Below are 26,397 nucleotides of genomic sequence, written 5' to 3'. Positions count from 1 at the left end.
GACCACAAAACCAAACCAAACTTTGAAAGAATCTGTTATGAACTTGACACTGAATAACATGAATGGTTCTTTGAAAAATAACAGTTTTTCTGATTCACATTTTTATAGGTAAGTTGTACTCATTATATTGTTCTTACCATTTCTCTTGATCCCAGATGGTACTTTTTCCTGGAAACATTTGTTATGAAACTAAGATTCAATTATTATTATATAGTATTCTTATTTCCCCATCTAGGAGTCAGTTGACCAAGAGGCTTTATTTACTGTTATTTAATCATGCTTCAAATCTATCCAGTCATAAGCTTTTACTCAATATTTGTCCTTGGTTTGAAATATTCTCCATAACCCTCAATTTGTAGCAAATCATATGTGAATAAAAAGTTATATTTTAGCTGCATAATTATGTCCTATTTTTTAATATCAGAAAGTAATACCATTCTTCTTAAAGCTCTTTCTGCAGAGATAATACCAAGAATGCTTGATAACCAATAAAAATTAAAGTCATTGGTCAGAGAAGATACTGGCAATTTGGGGAAAATACACTTGAACATGAGCCATGAATAAAAGATGCTTTCGTCCTTTGCTTCCAACTTTGAGTGCACTCAGTGTTTACAATATGAAAAATTACTTCGTCAGATATTGCTCCAAAATTAGTTATAAAATAAACTGCATATCCTGTTCTTCAAATTCCAGGTATTTCAAAGGACATGATTCAGATGACAGCTATGCTTCACAAAGCTTGGTATCTGGGCATTCTGTAAGATTTAACCTTTATTATAAACACTTTTAATTATACACACTAAGGTGATTACTGCCTCTGGAGTCTCCCAAGTACCCAACAACTATTAATTAAGCAACTGTCATATGGTGGAAATAATTTTTAATTAGAAATACCAAGATTACTGGGTAGTTATGATTAGAAATGGTAATGAAAATTGCCCTTGGCCTTTCATGCTTACTATAACCAACTGAAACAATAACCCCATCTATTACCCTCCATGACCCACAGGGACACACTACAACTTTCCAACATTCAAATTACATTCAAATTCTTTTTCCATTTCTATCACCTAGTTGGTTTTTATTTTCCTTCAACTAGCTAATGACACTCAAAGAAAAAATGTTCCACTAATAAAATACTTTCCTTCTACAAGACACATTCCAAACAAAAACTGAAAAGACATGCATGTATTTCTTTAAGATGAAAAATGTAGATGTTTATTTTTCATTGTTAATGTTGCAGCAAAATTCATAGCATGTTTGTAAAATGTCAGCCAAGACTTCATTCCAACTGCACTTATTTATGGCTTAATTGCCAAGATAGAAAATTTTGTAAAACAGGGAGGGTATTTTTAAATGACTTTAAAAAATAATAAAATATTTTAGATTCTCAAAAGATTTTCTTTAAAAAGATTCTTGTATGACCAGAGGGCAGTATACAATAGTATTTAAACAAGCTAATGCAAGACATGTATTCAATACCAGCAAAGCCTATGGCAATATTAGTATGTTAAATTATCTGGATCACCAGCACAACCTATGTACTCAATCAAAAACGCTAGATTTCTTCCATTTGCCTATTTTATAATGACCTAGTCAAGGGCTGATTGCACTGACAGTGGTTACCCAGAGTATCACCTGGAGAGAGTGTAGCTGTTGTAGGCTATGTAAGTATACTCTGTGTCTGTATGATTATGACATCACCAGATGCATTTCTCAGATCCTATCCCTGCTGTTATAGTAAAATGCAACTGTATATCACAAAAACACAACAAAACAGATATTCTGGAATTCTGCATATATGTAAAATCATATCAAACTCCATAACAGTATGTTATTGGACAAGTGTGTGTTAGTATAAACTTGTATTTCACTATGGTAAATAAATATACATGGAAAGCTTTATAAAGACTACTGGAACTTGGTAATTGATAGTCTGGTTATTCAGTGTTATAAATTAAGTATTCCAAAAAGCATATATGTTTAAAAACTTATTTTGAAAGGTAACAAAAAAGACTTGTATGAAGAAAAATGCATATGCAATGTTAAAAGGTTACTTCAAAGTAAGTCTCTAAAGTTAAATATAGTGTGTGTTGTAAAGAAGGCTGGGGTATAATCCAAGGTATGGTATGTGCAGCAAGTGCTCTACCACTGAGCTATACACCTTGTCCTTAATTGGTTTTTTTGTTTTTTTTTTTTTGGCAGTCTTAGGGCTTGAACTCTGGCTACTGCATTTTGAGCTCAAGGCTAGTTTTCTACCACTTGAGTCACAATGCTACTTCTGGCCTTTTCTGAGTACTTTTATTGGAGATAAGAGTCTAATGGACTTTCTGCCAGGCCTGGCCTGGAACTGTGATCTTCAGATCTCAGCCTTTTTGGTAGCTAGGATTACAGGTGTGAGCCACCAGTACCCAGTTCATTCCTAAATGTTTTTAGAACAGCAACAACAAAATAAATCTGAATTTCCTATTTTTTGTCTAGAATAAAAATAATGATCAGAAAAGGATAGAAAGACTATACTTTCAACAATCAGAAAATGATAATATAACAAATATTTAACAAGTCATGAAAAGCTGGAGTCATCACTTAGTGACAAAGCAAAATCCTCTACAGTGTTAATATTACTATGCTTTACCATAGGACAAAGTAATATCATATGTCAGAATATATGACCATCGTCTTCGTCTCATGAAACTGTCCTCACATTGCTACTTGTTTATATTTAGGAAATATAACACTAAAAAAGAAAAGACACTGAAGCTACCAATGTGTAACATACCTAGAATAAAACATGGTCACTGTGATCAGTGGATGCTCCAAATGCTTTTCTCTACTCTTACTTTATGATATAAAGTAGGTTATTCCAGGTCTCTGTGGTTTCTGCTGTGGAATGTGAGCTCCACAATGGCAGCAGGTCCTTTCTGCTCTCTTCAACAAGGCACAAAGGATATCGTACATAGGGTATGGGAGATGAGAGATAAATACCTGTGTCATGAAGAAATCAAGATACGAACAAGAAAGTATAGTCTCAGACTAGAATGGGAGACTGGAAAACAGAAAAGTGAAATAATACTTTTTAAAAGTCACCCACATTGTCAAATCAGAAGAACATTAAGTCTAAAATATGATTTTCACTTTACACAGAATGAATAGCCATAATCATTAGTAAGCATTAAATTCCAAAATAATTTCTAATAGAACTCATCAACTTGATATTACTTTGTAAAATAAAAACAAAAGGCTGTGAAATTTTATAAATTAACTCTGCTGGGCTCAAAATACATACATTAAAATTTTCTGCAAGAACATAAACTATTATTAACAGTGGCTTTTTATGGGAAGGACTTAGGAACTTCATGCAGAAAGAAGTAATTTTTACTATAGGCTGTACCTACTGTTGTTGTGTGTTTTTTTTTACGATATGTACATTCTACAATAAAACTCATACAAAAGGAAAAATTCCTATTTGTGTTTTTTTTAATATCCAGGCAGAAATTTATAAATTGTGAACTCTCCAAAATATACTTATGTTCCATACTATGTAGTTTCCATGTCTATTATTTTCACTTTAATAAATATTAAAGTGGAAAATGAAACATAGGAGTAGGGCATAAGAAAATGAGACACATATATCAGTCTCCTCTAAAGTTGAAAAATAAAATACTTATGATACTTAGAAAATTTTTCCAAAGTCTCAAATCACAATGATTAATGGTTTCTCAAGTATTATCAGTGATCTGTATTGTCCCTAAACATTCTGTTCCTATGTAGAGCTTTGAGATTTTTTCCCAAAAGAGAACTGTTATATATTTTGTGCACCACGGACATGACAGACCTAAAAGCGAACCCTAGTGGCTCATTCTGATCTTTTAGGGAAACCTCCTTTATAATTTTAAAATAATGATCTCAGTAGGAACATCATAAAGGAGTAAAGGAGTAAATGAATGTTGTTATACATGAGTTGGTCATAGGATTATAAATGTAATTTTTAGTTCTCAGTTGCATTTCTACTGTTTATGTATAAATGATAAAGCAATAACAAATAGCTTAAAAAGTAGTAGTAGTATTTCCTCGGTCTGGGGTATGTTTTTGGCAGAATATCTGACTAGCAAGCAAAAGGCCCTGAATTCAAACTCCAGTACCATACAAACAAAATGCTAGAGCTCCTGAATGATGGCATAAGTAATATTAATAATAATACTAAAATAAGGCATGTAAAACTTTCAAATTAATATAATTTAATTAATACACAAATAGTATATATGCTTATATGTAAGCATGACATGTTGAAGTGAAGTATATATACACTGTTGGAATGGCTTAATCAAGCCAATTAACATATGCATTTACATAGAGATTTCTTTTTTGTGGTAAGAACATTTTATCAACTTTTAAAATAAGATACACTGTTGTAACTGTACAATAAAGTTTATTCAAAATAAATGAAACCCTTTTCATTTTAACTAATATCTTGCCAACCTCCTATCTCCCTGTCTCTGCTAACAATCATTCTACTGTTTCTACCAGATGAAACTTTTTAGATTCCACATAGAAGTTAAATCATGTGGTGTTTATCTCCTGTTCCTGGCTTATCACTTTGAACATCATGTATTTTTGGTTCATCCATATTGTTAGAAATAACATGATTTCTTTCTTTCTTAGGACCAGACAGTATTCTATTTTTACTAGATTTAAATAATACCCTTCCTGGAACTTGTAAAAGCATATTTTGATGGCAGCCTACTGTACAACTGTACTGAGAGTTCTTAAATTAAGCAACTGTTTCTCATGATAGCCTTTGTTTTCTTGGTTAGCATGTTCATCTAGTGATTTCCTTATACAACTCTTTAATTCTTCAATTCCTTCTCCTGTAATTGCAGAGATGGGGATGACATGTTGGAACTCCATAATCTTTTCTGGAATCATTTTTTTTTCAAATAGATGCAAAAAATCTGAAATAAAAGACAGAGTAAAGATGATTTTCACTGTCCTTGAAAGGAAGACAAGACTATGTTAGAAGTTTGATTTATGAAGCAGGGAACCCAAAACTTAGCATTTTAAATTTCTATTTTTCCTTCTTTAATAAGCTCCTAGAACCTTTGAGTTTCAGTAATAACAATGGTAAGGTACTTGGCATCTAATAAGTACTTAGTAAATATTGGTTGAATGTGTTTATTTATCTTTTGGATATATGTTTTAAAACAAACTAAAAATTAAAAAACAGTTGAATCGGATGATGTACTTACAGAGTTGATAAATTTTGCTTTTTCGAGGAGTTTTCAATAAAGTATCTGTCAATAATAAAGCTACTCCAAAAGAAGTTTCTTGCAAATAAAATGTCATTTATAGTTTGAGACTTTCTCTCTGGTCTTTAGTTCCCTAACGTAGAGGCTTATCATTACTGATGTTAGCATAAACATACTTAAAATTGAAGAGGGAGCAGGAATAGTTCAAGGAATGTTACTTCAAATGAGTTCAATCTATTATTCTCACAGGCTAGTAAAAATAAATACTACACTATGTTTTTACTGTACTCTGACACCACAGCAATGGGGAAAGGGAGAGCAAGCTCACTGGATGCATTAGCAGTGATATAAACCAGAAAACCTAGATAAAGTAGACAAGCTAACTCTAGGCTTGGCTTCTGAGAAACCAAGAAAGTCAAAGAAGTTAACTCAAGAATTAAGTTGGTCCCAAATAGCTACAAACTCTTGAATCGTCCTCACTTCTGATAGCACTCCTGAAAATTCTCCTTTGTAAAAATAACTAGCAAACAGAACTAATAACCTGTAAAGCAAAGAACATAAAGAATGAAGACTATTAACAGTACTAGTGAATATGCATATCACAAGAATAACATTAACTCAAGGACACCTCTAGCACAGCAACTACTTACAGCAAAGATTTTCAGAGAGACAAGGGCCTTCTGGTATTGTCTACTATAAGTATACGATATGCTATTTTCCCCAATTATTATTCTACAAGTAAAACAGAGAAGCTAGTACTATATAAAAGCACGTTAGCCAATTGTAATGCACTATACTTTTCCTTACTTGTGCATGAGGTTCTGAATTATACTTAGTAAACTGAAGCACCATCACCACAGGATAGTTATTCTCTTATGGTCACTAATCAAAACTGTGTACCTTTAAATTTATTCCTTCCTTCCTTCCTTTCTTTTACATGAAGAGGTTTATTACTTACAGAGAGCAAGATACTACAAAAGCTTAGAGTTCATTGTGAAATCTTCCAAGGCTCAAAAAGCTGCCTGGGACAGTTGAAGTTTCAACTTTACATGAATCATGAGCCCCACAGATGAGGGACCCTGGAAAGCCTTTTTTGTTCTTTGCTAGTCCTGGGGCTTGAACTCAGGACCTGGATGCTGTTCCTGAGCTTCTTTGGCTCAAGGCTAGCACTCTACCTACTTGAGCTACAGTGCCATTTCTGGCTTTTTGAGTAGTTTAGTGGAGATAATAGTCTCATGGCCTTTCTTGCCTGAGCTAGCTTTGAACTGTGATTTTATAAGAAATTTCAGACAAGTCTATTTGAAGTGATAGAATATAATGTTTTGTGTCACACATACCTAAGGAATTTTTAAAATTCTCTTTAAAAGTCTTTTCAAGCCAGGAGCTGGTGGCTTACACCTGTAAACCTAGCGACTCAGGAGGTTGAGATCTGAGATCACAATTCGAAGCCAGTCTAGGCAGGAAAGTCTGTGAGACTCTTATCTCCAATAAACTACTCAGAAAAGGCCAGAAGTGATGTTGTGGCTCAAGTGGTAGAGTGATAAACTTGAGCCAAAGAAGCTCAGAGACAGCACCCAGGCCTTGAGTTCAAACCCCAGGACTGGCAAAAACAACAACAACAAAAATCTCTTCAGAGATGTACAGAGTCAGTGTTCCAAAGAAAAACACCTCTTCAGTACTACTAACTTCATCCTTACATATATAGTGTGATATGGGAATGAAAGTCTAGAGTTTGTAAAATACATTAAAGTGAAAGACTTCACAGATGCTGACCTTTTCCTCCCTTTTATCTAAATCCATATACTTGTTAAGAGCCCAATTCCAGTTGAGCTTCTTCATGAAGCCTAACTTTTTCAGATCAAATTCATCTTTTTTTCTTGTGTCTCCTTTAGGCTTACTGTCCATAACACATATTTTGGAATTTGGTAATATAATGTTTTATATGGTATGTGTTGTTTCTTCAAACGCATACAGAGCACAAACTATTAGATGTCTTTTCCAGTGATGAAAACACTAAACATTCACATGGTTAATGCTCGTTAAACTGGAATTACATGACTGAGGGATTTACCTTTAGGATTCTGGAGTTGGTACATCAGTTCATGAAATTTATCCTGGGCATCTGGCAAGTCCATTTTATTAATGGCCAAGAGTGAAGGTTTTGCATGAAGTTCTTCTTTGTACAACTCCAACTCCTTTAAATAAAAAAAGAATAAGTAAGACATGGAAAATCCAGACAGATCATTCTTTTCGCTAAAATGCAGTAAGTCTCAACAACCATAGGACAAAGAAAAAAAATTCAGAAAACATTTCTGGTTAAGTCATTTGAAAAATGTTAGCCCACTTGACTTCCTAGAGACAGTTGATTTTATGTATGGAGCCAAATACAGCTTCATAAAAAAATTGTCAAAAACAATTTAATAACCTATAATAGCCTTGGAGAAAAAATACTCAGGTACTAAAATCTTTATGATCATGGATTTAAAAGCAAGTTTCTTAGACATAATCCAAAATCACAAGCAAAAAATAAATAAAGAAAAGAAAGAAAGAAAAATTAGATAAAGTGAATAAGACTTGGTCAGAATTAAAAATTTAGATTTCTTCTCTGCTCAACAACAATAGGCAGGAAAATGTAAATATACCACTATAAGATATCATCTAGCTTGGCATGATAAAGTATGCTGTAATCCTTGCTACTCAGGAGGACAAAACAGGGAGATCACTAATACAAGGTCAGCAAAGGCAAAGGCAGACAGTCTTTGAAAGCTTGTGTCAAAAGCAATTTAATCAAAAGGACTAGAGGGATAACATAAGAATGCTTGTCTAGTATGCATGAGGTACTGGGTTCAATTCCCTAGTACTGCCAAAACAAAAGAGAGATAAGTTATAAATTTATAACTATTAGGATGGCTATTATAGAAAAGGCAAACAATGACCAATGTTCTTAAGGGTATAATAAAAAATCCAGCTGGGTGCTGGTAGCTCATGCCTATAATCCAAGCTACACAAAAGGCTGAGCTCTGAAGATCACAGTTCAAAGTCAACCCCAGGAAGAAAAATTCAAGACTCTTATCTACAATTAATCACCAAATTATATGGAAGCGGAAGCTCTGGCTCTAATGGCAGAGTGCTAGCCTTGAGCAAAAACCAGGGATAGTACCCAGTTGTTGATTCAAGACCTAGAACTGGCAAAACAACAACAAAATCCTTACACACTGTTACTTGGAATGTATATTCATATAGTTATTATGGAAAACAGTGTGGAGGTTACTAAAAATTTTATAAATAGAACTATCTTGAGATCATTCTACTGGATATAAATCCAAAGAAAATTAAATCAGTACACTGAAGAAAAAAATACACATACTCACATATATGTTCATTATAACAATTATAACACTACTATTCATAATTGTCAAGAAACAAAAATAATATGAATTTCCATTAACTGAAAGGATAAAAAATACAAAGTAAATAGCCAGGTCCTGGTGGTTCACACCTGTAATCCCAGCTACTCTGAAGAATGACATCTGAGGATCGTGGTTCAAAGCCAGTACAGGCAGGAAAGTCTGAAGAAACTTAGGGACAGGGCCCAAGCCCAGAGTTCAAGCCCAAGGACCAGCAAACACACACACACACACACACACACACACACACACACACACACACACACAGCAAAACTGGCCACCAGTAGCTCAGGGCCCAAGCCCAGAGTTCAAGCCCAAGGACCAGCAAACAAACACACACACACACACACACACACACAGCACAGCAAAACTGGCCACCAGTAGCTCATGCCTGTAATGCTATCTACTAGACAGAGTCTAGGCCCTGAGGTCAAGCCCTAGGACTAGTTAAAAAAAGAGAAAGAGAAAAAAAAAGAATACACTGTACATATACATTAGAATAGTATTCAGCAATACGAAAGAATTCTGACAAATGCAGCAACAAATGAAACTGGTGAGCATTTTGTAAGTTAAACATGCCAAGAAAAGACAAATACCACATGATGTAACTCATATGGAATCTAAAAGTGTTGAGCTCATGTAAGTTGAGAGTAGAATGGTGGATACTGAAGATTTGGGGAGCATAAGGAGGGGGGAGAGGATCAAAAGGAGGGGTGCTAATGAATGAATACTAAATTATATTCAAATTGGGAAACATTTTGGGGTGCTTATATAACAAAGGACTTACAGCATTTTTACTATAAAGAAAAAAGTGTTTAAAATAAGTGTTTGAACTGATTTAAACATTGCATATGTATGCATGTATCAAAACATTACATGGTACTCCATTGATGTATATACTTTTATGTATTAGTTTTAAAATGCAAACACAATCTGAATAAAATTTCTTTAAAGACATATAAATTGCTCACAAATACATGAAAACATGCTCAATATCATCAATCACATAAAGATCAAATAATACTGCATTCCAACAAGATGGCTAAAATAAAATCATGAGACAACTAGCTAGCATTCACATTAGTATAGAATATCAGAACCCTCAAACGTTGCTGGTTGTATTGTAAAAAGGTGCAATGATGCAATCAATTTGGAAGTAGTTTGTTAGTTCCTCAAAATGTAAACAAAGTTAATATATAAACCAGCAGTTCTACTCCTAGATATATATTTAAGAGAAATGAAAACATTATGTCTTCACAAAAATCTTTATGTAAATATTCAAAACATCCATTATCGATAAAACAAGTAAGATCTACACTCATGAAGGTAAGCAAACTCATGCTGTACGCAGAAAAACACATGGCTGAAATGTAGCATGTAAAGGTAGGGGAGGGAAAGAAGAACTACTAAGTAGGGGGCCAAATTTGCTAGACCTCAAGGACCATGGTCAGGTTAAACTTTAACCCCTGAGCAAAGGAGGACTAAGTGTTTTAGACAGGGAATAAAGAGGAGCTTGGTTCTTTTACAAAGACCATTCTTGGTATTGTCACATAAAAAATGGATCAGAGAGCTGGAAGACTGGAAGCAAGGAGATCAGAAAAGGCCAGATACAATATTCCAGTGAGAGAGCATAATGATAACTATGGATGACCTTCTAGAGAATCAGAATATACAACTGACAGTGCTTCATGCATATAGTGAGAAGACAGAATCAAGAATACCCACCTAGACTTTGAGCTACATACTCAATAAAAAAATTCTAGAGGGAGGTGAAGAGATTTTTTTTAGTTTAATTCTATGCACATTAATAGCGCATCCAATTAAAGATGTCTAATAAGTATCAAAACACAATCAAAAGACTGTCATATCTAGATCTGGAATATTCACTGTGGCTGAGTATATACCCATTTATATACATTCATTGTAACTGAAGAAATGAGAATTGGTAGTACTGTACAATAGCCAGGACAGAAATTTGAATATCACTTAAAGGATAAGTAGAAGCTGGACACAATGGCTTATGCATGTAATCAATACCAACTACCTTGGAGGTAGAGACTGGGAAAACTGTGGTCCAAGGTTAACCCAGGCAAAAGTTTACTAGATCCTATCACAACCAATAAAAAGCTGGGTGCCCTATATATGTGGGAAACATATATAGGGGGAATATAGTCCAAGCTAGCCTGGGAAAAAAGTTATTTTTTTAATTCAAAATAGTAACTAAAGCAGAGAAAGGGCTGGAGTATGGTGCAAGGGGTAGAGGTCCTGCCTTGCAAGTACAAAGCCCAGAGTGAACTCAGTACTACAAAAGAAATAAAATTTTTAAAAAGAAAACAAAAAAGAAGTCAATAAGGAAGAAGAGAATCAGAAAAGAGACTGAAATATAGACTGAGAGGCACAGTGGCTGAGAGCACAGGCACAGTGGCTCCAGCTTGCAATTCTAGTTATCGAGCAGACTAAGATTAAGAAGACTGTATTTCAGGCCAGGTGAGCAAAAAGTAGACTAACAAGTAATGTAGGGGCTGGGAATGTGGCTTAGGGGTAGAGTGCATGCCTTGTATGCATGAAGCCCTGGGTTCAATTCCTCAGCACCACATAAACAGAAAATGCTGGAAGTAGCGCTATGGCTCAAGAGGTAGAATGCTAACCTTGAGCAAAAAGAAGCCAGGGACAGTGCTCAGGCCCTGAGTCTAAGCCCCAGGACTAGCAAAAACAAAAAACAAAAAAAAGAAACACATAATCTATCAAGTAGAATACCTAAGGCTCATGAAGCCAAAAATGAGGAATATTTCAAGAAGAAATACATATGTCAAAACTGAAACAAGGGCTGGGGATATGGCCTAGTGGCAAGAGTGCTTGCCTTGTATACATGAGGCCCTGGGTTCGATTCCCCAGCACCACATATACAGAAAACGGCCAGAAGTGGCGCTGTGGCTCAAGTGGCAGAGTGCTAGCCTTGAGCAAAAAGAAGCCAGGGACAGTGCTCAGGCCCTGAGTTCAAGGACCAGGACTGGCAAAAAAAAAAAAAAAAAACTGAAACAAGATAAAATGTGCAAGATGATGCTAAACAAAATGAACTCCAAGTTATGGGAACAAGTGGTTTATCATTGTTGTTTTTATATTCAACATACCATGTGAAATTATCCCTTTTCCCTTTGTCTTTCTTCCCCATGGTTTTACCCCTGATAGCACTACTGATTTTAATACCCTGGATATTGTATGTACATGTAGTGGAACTAGGGAAAGAAAGGCTAATATCAAAATGTAGAGACAAAGGATGAAATACAAACCAGTGCAACAGCAATACTTACCCTATATGCTGTAAACCAACAGTACAACTCATGGGGGGAAGGTAATGGGGAGGGGGGTGGCAGGGGAAAAATGAGGGAGGAGGTAACAAGTTTGACAAGAAATGTATTTGCTTTATATATGAAACAGTAACCCCTCTGTACTTCACTTTGAAAATAAAAAAAATAAATAAATAGGAAACAAAAGATAAAATGTGCAAAGTAATGGATTTGGAAGTCCAGAAAAGTTTTATCTACTTCGATACTTTGATGAGCAGTGAATACTGAAGAATCAGATAAAAAGCTTAAATCAGTTAAAAAATTATAGAGATTATAAAGACATTTTAAGAATATAAAATCCAAAAAAGATTAATTGTAATGTTACACAAATTATGTTAGATATAGAAGACGGAAAAACAAAGCACCTACTTTTGTCAGTAGTATAACAGTTTCAAAGGCAGTTCTGTATTGAGTTTGGGAAGAAAGCTGAAATCCAGAAACATCAACCTAAGAGGGGAAGAGACAGTCTTTAACATAAGAATAGTTATATATTTCTATGTATTGATAAGAAGTATTCTTTCAAGCTGAAACAATTTTTCAATCTACCTTGTACTAAAATTACACAATTCAAAATAAGTAATAGAACTTGAGTTCAAAATAACTCCAATTATCTGATGAAACGACTGTCATATTGTTTATTATTTTCAAAGTAACTAATTACATAAGCCTGTAATTCCATAAATGTATTGTTTATAATGAATTTTTCATAATATGACTGCCATTAATGAGAATCTAGTACGGAAGTCAATTGTTAACAATATGGACAATTTCATATATAACTCAAGCAATATCAATAAAATAAAAAGACTAAAGAGACTAAATAACAATCATATTCCAGAAATCGTAAGTAATTAAATCTTGACAAGCACAGCCAAAGTTTTATCTAATGTAGTAACACTGACATTTCCATCCCATATGACTACTGATTATCTGCCATATTTGTCCCCACTCTAAACAGACTTAGAATAGTGAAATAATACTAGTGCAGTCAGACATAACAATGGGGATATATTCTGAGAAATGCATTATACAATGATTTTGATCAGTGGGTGAACATCTGAGAATGTACTTATACATCAAACTAAGATGGCCATGGAACTGTGCAACATAATCATATGGTACCCCATAGATATATGCAGTCCATTACTGATGAAAAAATAAGGTAACACAGAGTATTTTATCTTTAAGTCATCCTTGTAAAACCTTCCTGGGAAAACTAAATCTATTCATTTGAATATCATATTAGTATACATATGACTTACAACAAAAAGTAGTTGTCTTGTTCTTTCTATATGCTTGAGGAATTTGTGGCCCATTCCTTTGTTCTTATGTGCTCCTTCTATCAAACCTGGGAGATCAGCTACTGATATCTAATACAAAGTTAATGATTTGGTGAAAAAGAAACATACATGGAAACCACAGCTCAATTATATTCCAACATTTTCATGTTATTTCAAATACAAACAGTTCTAACTTACAATTCTACTACATCTGTGGAAAACTAGAATACATATGTATATGTGGAATCAAAAATACTTTGTTACCAAATATTAGAGTTTTATTTAAATTTATTAGTCCAACAATCTATAGATATGAGGGACTGGCACAATGTTCATTACTTTCAAAGTAATCACATCTATAATTCCACCATAAATGTATTGCTTATTATAAGTTTTTCATAATGTTATAACTTTCACCATCTGACTTCATTAAAGTTTACAGGGACATTATAATATTCAGCAAACATTTATTAAGTATATCTGCTAAAGCTCTAAATTTATTTTTGAAATGGCATCATTGCTCCTTTCCTGAGACTTACTATTATTTCAAAGTGGAAGAATGTACTATTCCTATACTCTTTTGAAGGTGGTAAGAATTATAAACCATCTCTCTACACTTGAGCTTTCTGAAAGTCACTTTAAGCCATAAGCACTGAGTAAATGAAGTCTCATGTCCTGAGATTTCCTTTAGAGGTTCTCTGCTGATTTTTTTTCAATGTATTCTATTGCAATGAATAGTTTCACTGACCTAAAAAAATATCTCTCCATTCTACCTATTTGTCATTTCTTCCTCCTGAACCCTGCCAACCACCGATCTTTCTGCTTCCTCTAGTTTTGCTTTTGCCTGAATGTCAACTGGTAAGAATTATACAATGTATAGACTATGCAGACTGGTTTCTTTCACTTTCTGTATCTTTCCAGGGCTTGATAGTGCATTTAGTTTTAAATTGAATATTCTATTTTCTGGATATGAATGACTACATAATACAGTTTATGTATCCATTCACCTACTGAAAGATATCATAGTTGTTTCCAACTTCTAGTAGTTACAAATTAATAAGGCTGCTATAAACATCATTGTGCAGGCTTTTGTATATAAATAAAAGCAACCTTGCAATTCTTCCTTATAAAGGAAAAAGAGAGAGAGAGAGAGAGAGAGAGAGAGAGAGAGAGAGAGAGAGTGTGTGTGTATGTGTGTGTATACATGCTGGTCCTGGGGTTTGAACTCAAGGCCTGAACACTATTGCTAAGCTCTTTTGCTCAAGGCTAGCACTTAATCGCTTGAGCCACAACTCCACTTGAAGTTCTTTTGGAGATAGAGTCTCGTGAGCTTTCTTTCTGGACCTGGCTTCAAACTATGATTCTCAGTTCTCAACCTCCTAAGTACCTAGAAATACAAGCATGAGCCACTGACAGCTGATCCAGAAAAATAAATTTTAATAAGTGGATGAGATGAAAACCCCATAAAACTGTCTTACAAAAATAGAAAATATCAATAAAATCATTTCCACAAACTTTAGAAACTGAACAGAGATCAATAATCCACTGTTAGTAAAATACAAATTTGAATTAAGAAACAGAAATTAATACATAATGAATAACATAATGAAGAAACAATAATGATAACTATATTTTGGACATACATTTGGAAGAATAAGAAATCAGGTTCTAATTTTTTGGAGGGAGGAGGCGTCTAGAGTTGCTAGGAGTACCTTCAACTCATTCCACCAGTCCAAGAAATTAAATTCTTTAAAGTATTTTACTATGAGAGTGCAGAGCAGAATTAATTTAATCATAGTTTTACTTATAAAACAAAACCTTGTTACTTTACTCCTGAAGACCACAGAAATAGGAAAATATTTTAAAGTTCTATACCAAAACAACGTATTTTCACCTTTAATCAAATGTCTTAAAATACCTGTTTGAAGTCACTGTACATAATCTTTCCAAGCTCAGGCTTTAATGTGGTAACTGAAAGAAAAAACAATAATAAATTAAGGCTAGAAATAAAAGTTGTCTCTTCTCAATACTCTTTTACGATTCCATACAGAATAAATTCTTACGTTGTGTGAATAGTTTAACTCAGACTTTTTAATTTGTTTAAATGGAAGCTATAATTATTTTGTCCACTTATATTTGAAACAAAATAGATGCTTGTGTGTGTGTGTGTGTGTGTGTGTGTGTGTGTGTGTGTACTTATAGAGAATGGTAATTAGGGGGCTCAGAATTTAGGTTTCCATCACCGAATGTGCAGGTAAAATTCTAGTCTTTTTTTCATGCTGCCTTATTTTAAAATTCTAGTCTTTTTTTTCATGTTGCTTTATTTTAAGCCTTACATGCTATATTAGTTGCTTTCCAATGACTTTTTCTTTTCCTCCTCTATCCTTAACACTCCTGTACATATAACAAACAATGAACAGAAAATTATACCAATTGGTCCAAAATTAACTCTACTTGATCAGAGACTAATTTCTGAATGGCTTAATCTCATTTTCCCAGTTTATGTCATTCTTTTTGTTTAATAATGGCAAGATCTTATATATAATAGGAAGTTTTTTTTTTAAGGGGATGTATTTACAATAAAAATCTTTAGGCTTGGTAAGTACAGCTAAGATAAATTGGAGTTACAGAACTGAGTAAATAAGCAAATTAACTTCTTTAACAGTCACATGAAGGTAAATGCACAGATGTTTGGCAGAAGAACTGTTAACAGTGATAATACTATAGGACTCCCATTAAATCCAACTTTTGTGATTAAAAAAACTACTGTACTAGCAGTCATAAATCCACATCTCAAAAAAGTCTGAAGGGCATAAAAATATTAACAGCATAAGAATATTCTTGCACAGATTCTACAGATAATACATAGATATCATTGTGTTATTCCTTAAAGAAAAACTCATTTACAATTGCACATTAACTCATAAAAATAACTTGATCCTGTATAAAACACTGTTAAAATTTCAAAGTGGCAGAGGTATTGAAGCAAAGAGTAATTAAAGGAAAAAATATATAAAAACATATACTCACACAAAGACAAATTACGAAAAAATATGATTAACTTTCTGTACCTTCTCTCAAATTAAATGACATTCTATTAAAATATATGACAAAACTAAGCCCCATACATTTATACTTTTGCCTAAACCATTCTGGATATGAGAAGAACCCATAGCTGAGTTACTTTACCCACTCACTGCTCTGTTCTTGAGGGTCATGTTTAGAATCAGTGTCATATGAGTAATATGAGTTTTCACTTTCATGGGATACTCTATGTTTTCATATTTTGTACTGAGGTGGTTTATGTAATTACTACCTCCTCTGCCAGTTCTCTCCTAGCTGTTGGACAGCTTATTTATTATTCCCTAAAGAAGGAAGGTCACCCTCAGTTGTGAAATTCAGACCCAGGTGTCCTATGATGAAAAGAGACACTGTGTTGTCCATTTGCTAGAAGACTGCAGGCTTTACTTGTGCCCTCTGTGCTATAGATTCAGAAGAGGTAGGCCTGCTGGTACTTGGAGGTAAAGCTTGAGAGTTTTACTGTTAGTACTGAGTCAATTGCTAGAGAACTAGAATGGTAGACTGCATACCTTCTACTTGTCATGTTGAATGATGACGTCATTTCTTCTGTAAAGCCAACTGTTTTAAGATGTGCAATACAGTCCTGATGAAGTCATTTCTTCTGTAAAGTCAACTCCATTTTAAGATGTGCAATATAGTCCTGGAACAGCTACCTTCCTCTTGGTTCTTTTGAATGAGCACTGAACCTTTAGCTATGAACTTTTTGTGTGTTTGGAATTGATTTGAACCAGTAAAAACAAACTTAAATTACCCTTGTTAAAAACTGTACATAAACATTGGGACAAGCTTCATTTATCTTCCACTCATCTCAGTCTCTAATATCACCAAGCAAAAATTCAAATTGATGACTTACAGAATAGTCTACTTAAAGTTCACTTCCATGCTTGAATGGAAGTATGAAGACAATAATGCCTTATTTATCTATGATCAAATGAATTTGCTAGAAACAATCACTACACCCTTTTCTCGATTCATAAAATGCCTCTGTGGTCAGCTCGGAGTCTCAACATATTATTTACCCAGTCTTCTCTCAAGCACTTGTGAATCCATCCCATATTATTATTTCTACCTCAGAGTTAAATCATCTGTGTCATAACCTTGAAGTCTATTTCACTTGGATAAAGCTTCTTCAGAAGAGGACCTTCACTGGTTACCTTGAATCTGGCCAGATGGCTCACCTTCAGCTGGGTCCCATCTGAGAAGGAAAGGCTGGGGAGGCTGGCCCAATTAGGGCCTACAGAATAATAAAGTAGCTGCTCCCTGGGGAAATAAGGGCCATTTCCTGGAGTATGGCCTTGAAGTCCTAAGGGCTCACTTGGCCATAACGCACCTCTTAATTTAAGTTTCTGTTACAGCTTGTCTAGTTCCTTACAACCGCCTACTCTTCCCAAATCCTACAAGTTTCAAATTAGGATACCTCCAGGTTGTCATTTTATTTAAACTCAGAGAAAATTAAGTCTTCAAAAATCTGAACTGGGCATGAAAGTCTCTATCTTTTCTCTTATTCTAATTAACTAACAAAAAAGCCAGAAGTAGGGGCTGGGGATATAGCCTAGTGGCAAGAGTGCCTGCCTCGGATACACGAGGCCCTAGGTTCGATTCCCCAGCACCACATATACAGAAAACGGCCAGAAGCGGCGCTGTGGCTCAAGTGGCGGAGTGCTAGCCTTGAGCGGGGGGAAGCCAGGGACAGTGCTCAGGCCTGGAGTCCAAGGCCCAGGACTGGCCAAAAAAAAAAAAAAAAGCCAGAAGTAGAGCTGTGGCTCAAGTGGTAGAGAACCATCACTTTCCAAGCTCTGAGTTCAAGTCCCTATATAGGCACAAAATAAAATAATAAATTAAAAACCTGCAACTGGACACTAGTGGCTCAGCCCTGTGATCCTAGTTATTCAGGAGGTAGAAACCTGAGGACCGCAATTTGAAGCCAACCCAGGCAAGAAAGTCTGTGAGACTTTTGTCTCCAATGAACCACCAAAAAGCCAGAACTGGAGCTGTGGCACAAGTGGCTAAGTGGCAGAGCACTTGCTCTGAGCACCAAAGCACAAGGACAACACCCAGGCACTGAGTTCAAGCCCCAGAACCAGCACATATACACACAGAAAAATCTGCTTCCACACATAAAAATACATGAATTATACTCACATGCATAATCTGCAATCACAGGTTTTGCACGAGAAACCCGACTTAGCAAAGAGGATTTTCCAGCATTTGGGAATCTGAAATGAGTAAACATGGCTATACATTACAGTTAAATACTAAACATACCTAGAATCAATTTCTGTATTGGTCAGATTTACTGTCAGTGTGACAAAATGTCTGATATGAGCAACTTGAGGAAAGAACAAATTTGAACCGATCTATTTAGGCTCATAGTTTCAGAGGTACCAGTCCATTGTGATTAGGAGGGTGTAACAGAGCAAAGCAGTTTACATCACGACATTTAGGAACAAAAGAGAGAATGTCTGCACTAGTGGGCTTTCTCCTGTCTACTTTTTATTCCATCTAGGCCCTTAATGTAGGGATGTTACTGCTCATGTTTGTAGCAGAACTGCCCCCACTTAGTTAATTCTCTCTGGAAATGCCTTACCAGATATATCAGTGGTGTGCGTTACTCATCTCCTAAATGCCTTTCAATCTAATAAAGCTGACAAACAAAATCAGTCATAACCATATAGGTACTACTTGGAGAAAAGAAAATGTGAGCAAATGTAAAGATGTGACATTATAACATAGCTACAGAATAATCTAGCATATATTAAGCTACTGTAATAATTTTGTAGCCATCTCCTGATACTATTTGCAGTCCATTCAAGTGCTAAAAACACACCCTTAAGGTAATGCTAATCATCTCCACATGAGTAGCTAATTTCCTGGGTAAATTGCATACCATAGTAAAAGGTAATCTCTCAACGTTCTTGTGCATTTTTCACCATATATACAACATGTATTGACTTTATATTATCCATAAGGTTTCTGGTTAATAAGCAGAATGCCATTAATTCAACTGGGTGAATTCCAAAGTTACATGCAGATTTTTGACTATAGGGTGAGTAGTGATAGAGTTGGCTCTCAAGTCCTTCTCCATCCAAGGGTCACTCACGATAAACAAACCTTATAAATCCAAATGAATTCTGGCCCAAAATTACTATTGACATATATGTCTTCTTCATGAACTACCTGTCTGAAAGTATACTAAAAATATAATAGTGCTTACCCTACTAGGCCAACATCAGCAATCAGCTTTAAGTCAAGGTGAATTGTTCGTTTTTGACCTTTCAAAGGTAAGAAATTTGTAAGTAATTTACCACCAAGGCCACCTTCAGCTACCAAAAGTCTGTCTTCCTCTTTGTTGAGTTCTCCTTTAAAGGAAGGAGAAATAATCAGTGAAATCAATAACAGGGCATTTTTGCTTTCAGAAATTATCTGGAAAAACATTCAAATTTATAAAGGACTAAATCACATGAAATTTAAGTCTGACCCTGTGTGTGGGGTGTAGCTTAGACATAACTGTTTACCCAGCAAGTAGCAGAAAATAAGGCCCTAGGCTAGGCTCCCAGCACTATTATAAATAAATAAATTAAAAGCATGACCCTAGAAAACCACTTTAGCAAGCAGTTAAAAAGACTAGATACATGGTTTAAAACCAAATAAGCAGTTTTATATCTTAAATCTAGCAGTAAATTTTAAACAAATTTTATGTACATTTTAGTAAGTTATTTTATTATTGGTGTTAAAAAAATTCTTCTAGAACTCAAGACAAGCTATGCCCAAAACCTTCAATCAATACACCCACCTATAATTTTACCATTTTCATCAGTTACTGAAATACCCACAGGAACAGGGACTTCACAGTCTTTTCCTTTGGAGCCTTTCAAAGCACTGACTCTACCAAAAAAAAAAAAAAAAACACCTAAATTAAAGTAAGAAAAATCCACTAAATTAAATGGTTTAAACTGAGACTTTAAGCAAATAGTTTACAAAGAACAGTAATCAACTATTCTTTCGAATGCAGATGTTAAACAAATACTAAAGAAAAACTAAATGTATCCCTATTTATTTTAATTTACACTACTGTATATTATATAGATGGTAATAGTTTAAGTTACGAGGCTAATATACTGAACATTTGAAATGAAGAGACTATGGTTACAAAACAAATAAGCTAGGGAAAAAAAGCCTGGAAAATTTACTAACTAATGAAGTTTTTAAAAAACTGATCTCAATTGACAGTACTTCAAAGAGGCTGCTCTCAAACTGCTCAAGGATATCTATTGGTATAAACTTCTAACTCAGTAGCTGCAAGTCTAGAACTGTATTTTAAAAATCAAATGATAAGAAAAAATCTTTACACAAGGATGTCACGTTGAGGCTATGATAAAACAAAGTACAAATCAATACTAACCTATATTGCAAATTATAACATTTTAATCCCAGTACTATATTATGTAGCACCTTGAATAATTGTCAGACATGAAAATTGTTGTTATGTAAAAAGATGTTGTAAAATAATGCATTCTTGTTTTTCTTTTGTGTATTTGACTTTATATACATATGTACATATATACAACTACATTTGGGTTAACATGCATAAAATGTCTTAGAAAGTCTGGAAAATTTAATTGTAGTTATCTTTAGATGACAAATTATAAACGACTCATTTTTTGTATGACCAGTTTTACTTATTCTTTTTATGGTGGTGCTATTTAATAGCATAGTCCAAATCTGAGAAAGGTTTCCTAGAGGTTGCCAAGGATAATTTTAGAATGGAGATTCAGATTATTTTCTATTCACTAAGCACTTACCGACTGTTTGCTCCTTCTCCAGCCACAAAACGTTTCTGAGGATATTTGTCTTTCAGGTCTTTTAATGTCATCCTTTTATGCGCTACAACCCATACATCACCACCTTTTCCACCTTCTCCACCTAAACGAGGATAACCCATTCCACCACTTCCTCCTTTGGTGAAGACTCTTAGCTTATCAATGAAGTTTCCATACTTAAAAAGAGAAAGGAGAAAATATTTGTATACCAAATACATCAATCAACTTACAAGTCCTAGTTTTATTCCACCAATATTTCATTTAATGAATAATCAGTAATAGCTACCTACATGCCAAGTATACTGATTTTTCTTAGCTCATTTAGTATTACCGCCTTTTTCCATTTATCTCTTTTGGGGTCCTCTTTTCGAATGTTTAATTATTGTCCCACTTATCATCCAAGGCTCTGACCCTCATCTTCTTTTCATGTAGAACAGTCTATATTAGATGGTTTCAGCCTGTACTAGTAACTATCATTTAACTGAAATATTTTCTATATCCAATCTGCTGGACCTCTTACTAGGATGTAAGTGGTTAGCAGTTTAAAGCAACTGAAAGACTTGTACTTTACATTCTCAACCCCTCAAACATATAACTTAGTGGCCATCAACTGAATGGAAAATAGTCACCTCAAAAATAAAATGTTAACACACAAATAAACCTTCTCTAAATTTGTTCCTCCAATGTTCTCTCAAATAATAGGATCAGTTAATCATTGAGACTACAGACATTCATTTCTTTCCCAGAAGCCATCTCTCCTTTCCTGTACTGGGCTGGAGAACCTTGAAGAACACATTAACTCCTAAACGGTCTTTCAGTGACTAATAATTCCTTCCTTAATGCTTCCTCCATCTTGTTGTCAAATGCTATTTTTTTAAAGGATCTGATCTGTTTCTCCCCTATTCATAAACCATCATGGTTTTACTATTTAAACTTTATAATACTCTATTCAAAGCCCTTAGGCAACCTTTCCAGTACCATTTCCATTTGTTCAACCTTTCCCATTGTCCTGTCCCTCTTTGCTTCTACATGATGTACTTCCTGACTCTACACCATGCTGCTCCTGCTTTCCCTCTATTTAGAATATCACTTGTTATTTTCTATCATAAACCCACCTGAATGCCATAATCTCAATGTTCTTTCAAATAATGAAACCAAACATGATTCCATAATTTGAGAGCATATCAGAGAAAGCCTTTCCCCCTTTGTGTGCTGGTACTGGGGCTTGAACTTAGGGCCTGTTGACTGTCCCTTAGTTTTTTTGCTCAGGGCAAGCTAGCACTCTACCACTTGAGCCAGTCCTACTTCTGGCTTATTTTTTCTTGGCTAACTGGAGATAAAAGTCTAGAGGACTTTCTTTCCTAGAGTGGTTTCAAATGCTGATCCTTATACTTCAGCCTCCCTAGTAGCTGGAATTACAGGCATGAGGCATAGGCACCCAGCAGAACACTGGCACTCAGCAAAACACATTTCTTAACTCCTAAAACAAATGCTTACCATAACTTTTCTGGCTTTCTTAGCAGGTTGATTATACCTCTATTATTATACTTTTTGATAGCTTACACTGTACTTAGTGCTTAATTGTTTTTTCCTCACTGAACCTCCTAGGCTGTCAAAATCTAGAGTAATGTCTTAAGAACCAACACATGTTTAGTCATTTAGGACAGTATAAAAAAAATCTGGGAAGTTTTGAAATTGAAACACTGGCCATTCTGATTAACTGAGGAAGGCTTTTAAAGTTCTGTTCAGTACCTGACTTAAAAAAAAAACAAACTCCTCTATATTCATTAGATTCACAAGTTTTGGAGCCTCACATAAAAGGAGTATTTCATAGTGGTCCTAATAACAAAGCAATGGTCTAATTATGATGCTCACTGGTCTTCAAAAGACATCACTCCTTGAGGCCTTTATAAATTCTGGGTGGGGGGAGGGTGGAGGGGCAGAAGTAGCTGTCAATTTTTATGGAAAAGATCTTAAGGTACTGTATTAACACTAATTTTTTACCAATCACTACACACTTTTGACTGATGATATACTTCAGAAAAACCTTAAGAAGCTGGGCGCTGGTGGCTCACCCTTGTAATCCTAGCTACTCAGGAGGCTGACATCTAAGGATTATGGTTCAATGCCAACCCAGGCAGAAAAGACCCCAGGAGACATTTATCTTCAATTAACCTCCAGCAAACCGGAAGTGGTACTGTGACTCCAGCCTAGAGCAAAGGAGTTCTGGGACAGCGCCCAGACCGAATTCAGGCCCCATAACCAACAACCACAGAAAGTGCACTGGAACACCATGCCTGTAAAAACATGCAGAGTCTTATGAGTATTTAAAAAGAAAAAGAATGAAACCACAACATATAAGAGGGACAAAGCAAATGCTCCACATATGCTGTATTTCATGTCTACATGGCAGGTATGTGCCCCCATTCCGTCGTCTCACGTGCACCCAAAGAATCAGCCCCCCCCCAAAAAAAAAACAAAAATAAAAGTTCTAAACACGTGTTGCTGATACTTTTTCACCCCCGAGGGCAAGCACCACTCCTGGAGCGGCGGGAGGACAAGAAAACCCAGCAGAAAAGACAACACATCGGTGAGGGAGCGAGGAACGCACAGGATGCTGCGTTGGGGCTCCAGCACTGGGTACGGACCTTTCTGAACAACTTGCAACTGCAACGCACCATGACGGCTCCGGGACAGCACAGCCTCCCGCGGAAGCTGCACCAAACTTTCGTGCGGCGCTCTCTTTCTACGTCACCGCCGGCCGCCGACCCGATTCCCCGCCCAGGGCAGGCTGGCTGGCGCATGCGTGGTGCGTAGCGCGGGGTGGGGTGGGGGGGTTGAGAGGCACCAACCTTTGTCATCTCTGCCCCAGGGAGGCTGAAAAGGTGTCCAGCGGGGAGTTAAGAGCTGGACAAACATGGGCAGCAGTGCACTCCTTGCCCATGGGGTGCAGAGTAGGCGCCTCGGGAATTAAAATTTTGAATCAAATGAAGAATGAAAAAGAAGGTATCCAAAGATAAAAGAATCCTTAGGACTTTTTATTTTAAATGATGCCTTTACCGTAACCCTCCGAAGAGAGGAGGGGGAAAATTGTGTTCAGACCTTTAATCCATAACAAAATTGAGGGTAGGAAGAATACCCCAAGTCTAATGTAATTATACCTAAGCATCAGCCACCCTGACCTAATAGAGTGCTAAGAAAGTTTCCAGGGACTCCAGAGGACTTGGCAGTAACTGGATGTGTTTCTATCTAAAGGGAGTCACTTAAGTAATTCACTATAGGAAGTCTGTTAGATTGGAGTTCCTAGGAGGCTTGTGTGTCAGTGACCTTTGAATTTTTTACAATGAACAAGCTTTAAGCATAAAAATGTTTAAAAAATATATTTTTAAAATCCTTTTTATTCTGTTTCCTATTAAAGTCTTTAAATCTTTTTAACAGTGCAGTATTTTTCCAAATATTAAATTTGAGTTCCATGATTTTCTATTCCCTTTTAGAAAATGAGAAGTTCTAACGACATTTTAAGTTCCTCTCCCCCCCAAGCTATATTAAAAACAAACAAACAGCGGGGGGGGGGGAGAAAAGGGGGGGAACAGTGGGCCATGCCTGTAATCCTAGCTACTGAGGAGGCTGAGATCTGCGGGTTGTGGTTCAAAGCCAGCTGGAACAAGAAAGTCCCTGCAATTAACCAGCAAAAAAGTAAAAAACCAAGCTAAAGTGGTAGAGCACTAGACTTAAACAAAAAAGCTCTGGCACAGTGCCCAGGCCCTGAGCTCAAGCTCCAAGACCTGCATATACTCGCAAAAATGGACCATTGTCTCTCCTTACTTCTTGGCTTCACTGGACAGGCAGAAGTAAGACAGTGAGCTCTCTCATGGCTTGTAGGAAATTCCTGTCCAATAATGTTCCCACTGGACATGGAAGGCCTAAAAGGTCCCCAAAAAATCTGAGTTGAGTCTGACACCTTAACTTGGTTTGAAACATATCCTTCATCTTAATAGGCTATCTGGACTAAATATACTGAGGGGTTTTTGTTTGTTTTGGCATTTCTTTTAAATGGAGGAAATATAAAATTGGAGGTTGGGACTGAATGTTACTGAAAGCAGAAAAACATGTTTTCTATATTCTTTTGCTTCTCTAAAATACAGGAACATTGTTATTTTCGTGTGTGTGTGTGTGTGTGTGTGTGTGGTTTGCACCAGGGCTTGAACTTGGGGCTTCATGATCTTGCTTGGTTTGCTTGTTCACAGCTGACACTGCTCCTGAGTCAGTCCTACTTTTTTTTTGTTTTCACTAGTTACTTGGAGAAACTCTCTCAGAATTTACTACCTGGACTGGCTTCGAACCACAATCTTTCTCTGTCTCCTAAGTAAGATTACAGGCATGAGCCACTGGTGCACAGCTTCATTTTTCTTTCTTAGTGAATTCATAATTTAGGATGTAAAAAGGACTAAAGGTGTTTAAATTATTTTTCTCTTTGCAAACTTTTTATAATAATGACCAATGTATTTGTGGGGAGGATGTCTTCAAGATCTTTTTTTTTTTTTTGAAATCTGAAGGAAATAATTACATTCCAGGCAAACCTGAAAGGGCTGATTTTGTATTTTGAGAGCTTCTCTCTTAGGTGTCATTGGTTTAAATTTGGACTTCTCTTTACCTATGATATCCATGGCAAGAATTATTACATCTATTCATTAATAAAAGTGAGAAAATGCCATCTTAGAAAAAAATGTCAATCTTGCAATGTCAGATTCCTATCAGAAAATTCTCTCATAGATGAAAGGGTTCTTTTTCTTATAAAAATATGAAGTCTTATTAGCTGAAGAAAATTCCTTTTAAAAGAAGATAAGATATGTAATGTCTAAATATTACTTGGCATTCACAGAGGAATAAAACCAATAAGTATGTCAACTTCTCATTACTTCCTTTTATGATACGGAAGAGTAGCAACAAGAAAGCAAACAAGATTACTCACAAAACATTATTGTAGGCTAGATATTAAAGGCTATGACAGAATTTAGACACAGGACATAATAAAAGAGACAAGAAAATAGTGAACTTGCAATTTTAAAGTTCTTGGATAATCCTATCCAATGAAAATGATCTCCCAGAAAAAGAAAGTAAAAAAAAAAAAAAAACACATCTTCACATAAAACTCAAAAAGTTTGTTACCAGTAGATGTTCATTAATAAGAAATTGCAAAGAAGTTCTTCAGGCAA

At 35.4% G+C, this 26,397-nt stretch overlaps 1 protein-coding gene across 2 annotated transcripts; it reads right to left on the bottom strand.

Moving 5' to 3' along the window:
• Positions 1 to 4,412: 4,412 nt before the first annotated feature.
• Gtpbp10 (GTP binding protein 10) lies at positions 4,413 to 23,924 on the bottom strand. Of its 2 annotated transcripts, XM_048339978.1 has the most exons (10): positions 23,830 to 23,924; positions 21,164 to 21,357; positions 20,155 to 20,246; positions 19,576 to 19,720; positions 18,504 to 18,577; positions 15,199 to 15,251; positions 13,263 to 13,370; positions 12,370 to 12,447; positions 7,318 to 7,441; positions 4,413 to 4,952 (listed from the first exon to the last, which is right to left on the bottom strand). In XM_048339978.1, exons 1-10 carry the CDS (start codon positions 23,860 to 23,862, stop codon positions 4,741 to 4,743), a joined length of 1,113 nt encoding a protein of 370 aa, XP_048195935.1. In that variant the 5' UTR covers positions 23,863 to 23,924; the 3' UTR covers positions 4,413 to 4,740. The 2 variants fall into 2 exon arrangements, with proteins under 2 accessions (XP_048195935.1, XP_048195934.1); XM_048339977.1 differs by lacking the exon at positions 23,830 to 23,924 and having other exon boundaries at positions 21,164 to 23,263.
• Between the last annotated feature and the right edge of the window lie 2,473 nt (positions 23,925 to 26,397).

The sequence above is a fragment of the Perognathus longimembris genome, chromosome 2 (assembly GCF_023159225.1).
Source record: "Perognathus longimembris pacificus isolate PPM17 chromosome 2, ASM2315922v1, whole genome shotgun sequence".
NCBI lineage: Eukaryota > Metazoa > Chordata > Mammalia > Rodentia > Heteromyidae > Perognathus > Perognathus longimembris.
The sequence above is the reverse complement of the archived record's forward strand: the minus strand, read 5'-3'. Positions and strand labels throughout refer to the sequence as shown.

Excerpts from the sequence above, each read along its gene's own strand:
- Gtpbp10 (XM_048339977.1), bottom strand. The coding sequence starts at position 21,399 with ATGTATTTGGTATACAAATATTTTCTCCTTTCTCTTTTTAAGTATGGA. Across the intron at positions 20,247-21,163 it reads GGAGAAGGAGCAAACAGTCG|AGTCAGTGCTTTGAAAGGCT; the intron begins GTAAGTGCTTAG and ends TTTTTTTGGTAG. Across the intron at positions 12,448-13,262 it reads CAAGACAACTACTTTTTGTT|GTTGATGTTTCTGGATTTCA; the intron begins GTAAGTCATATG and ends TTCCCCTCTTAG.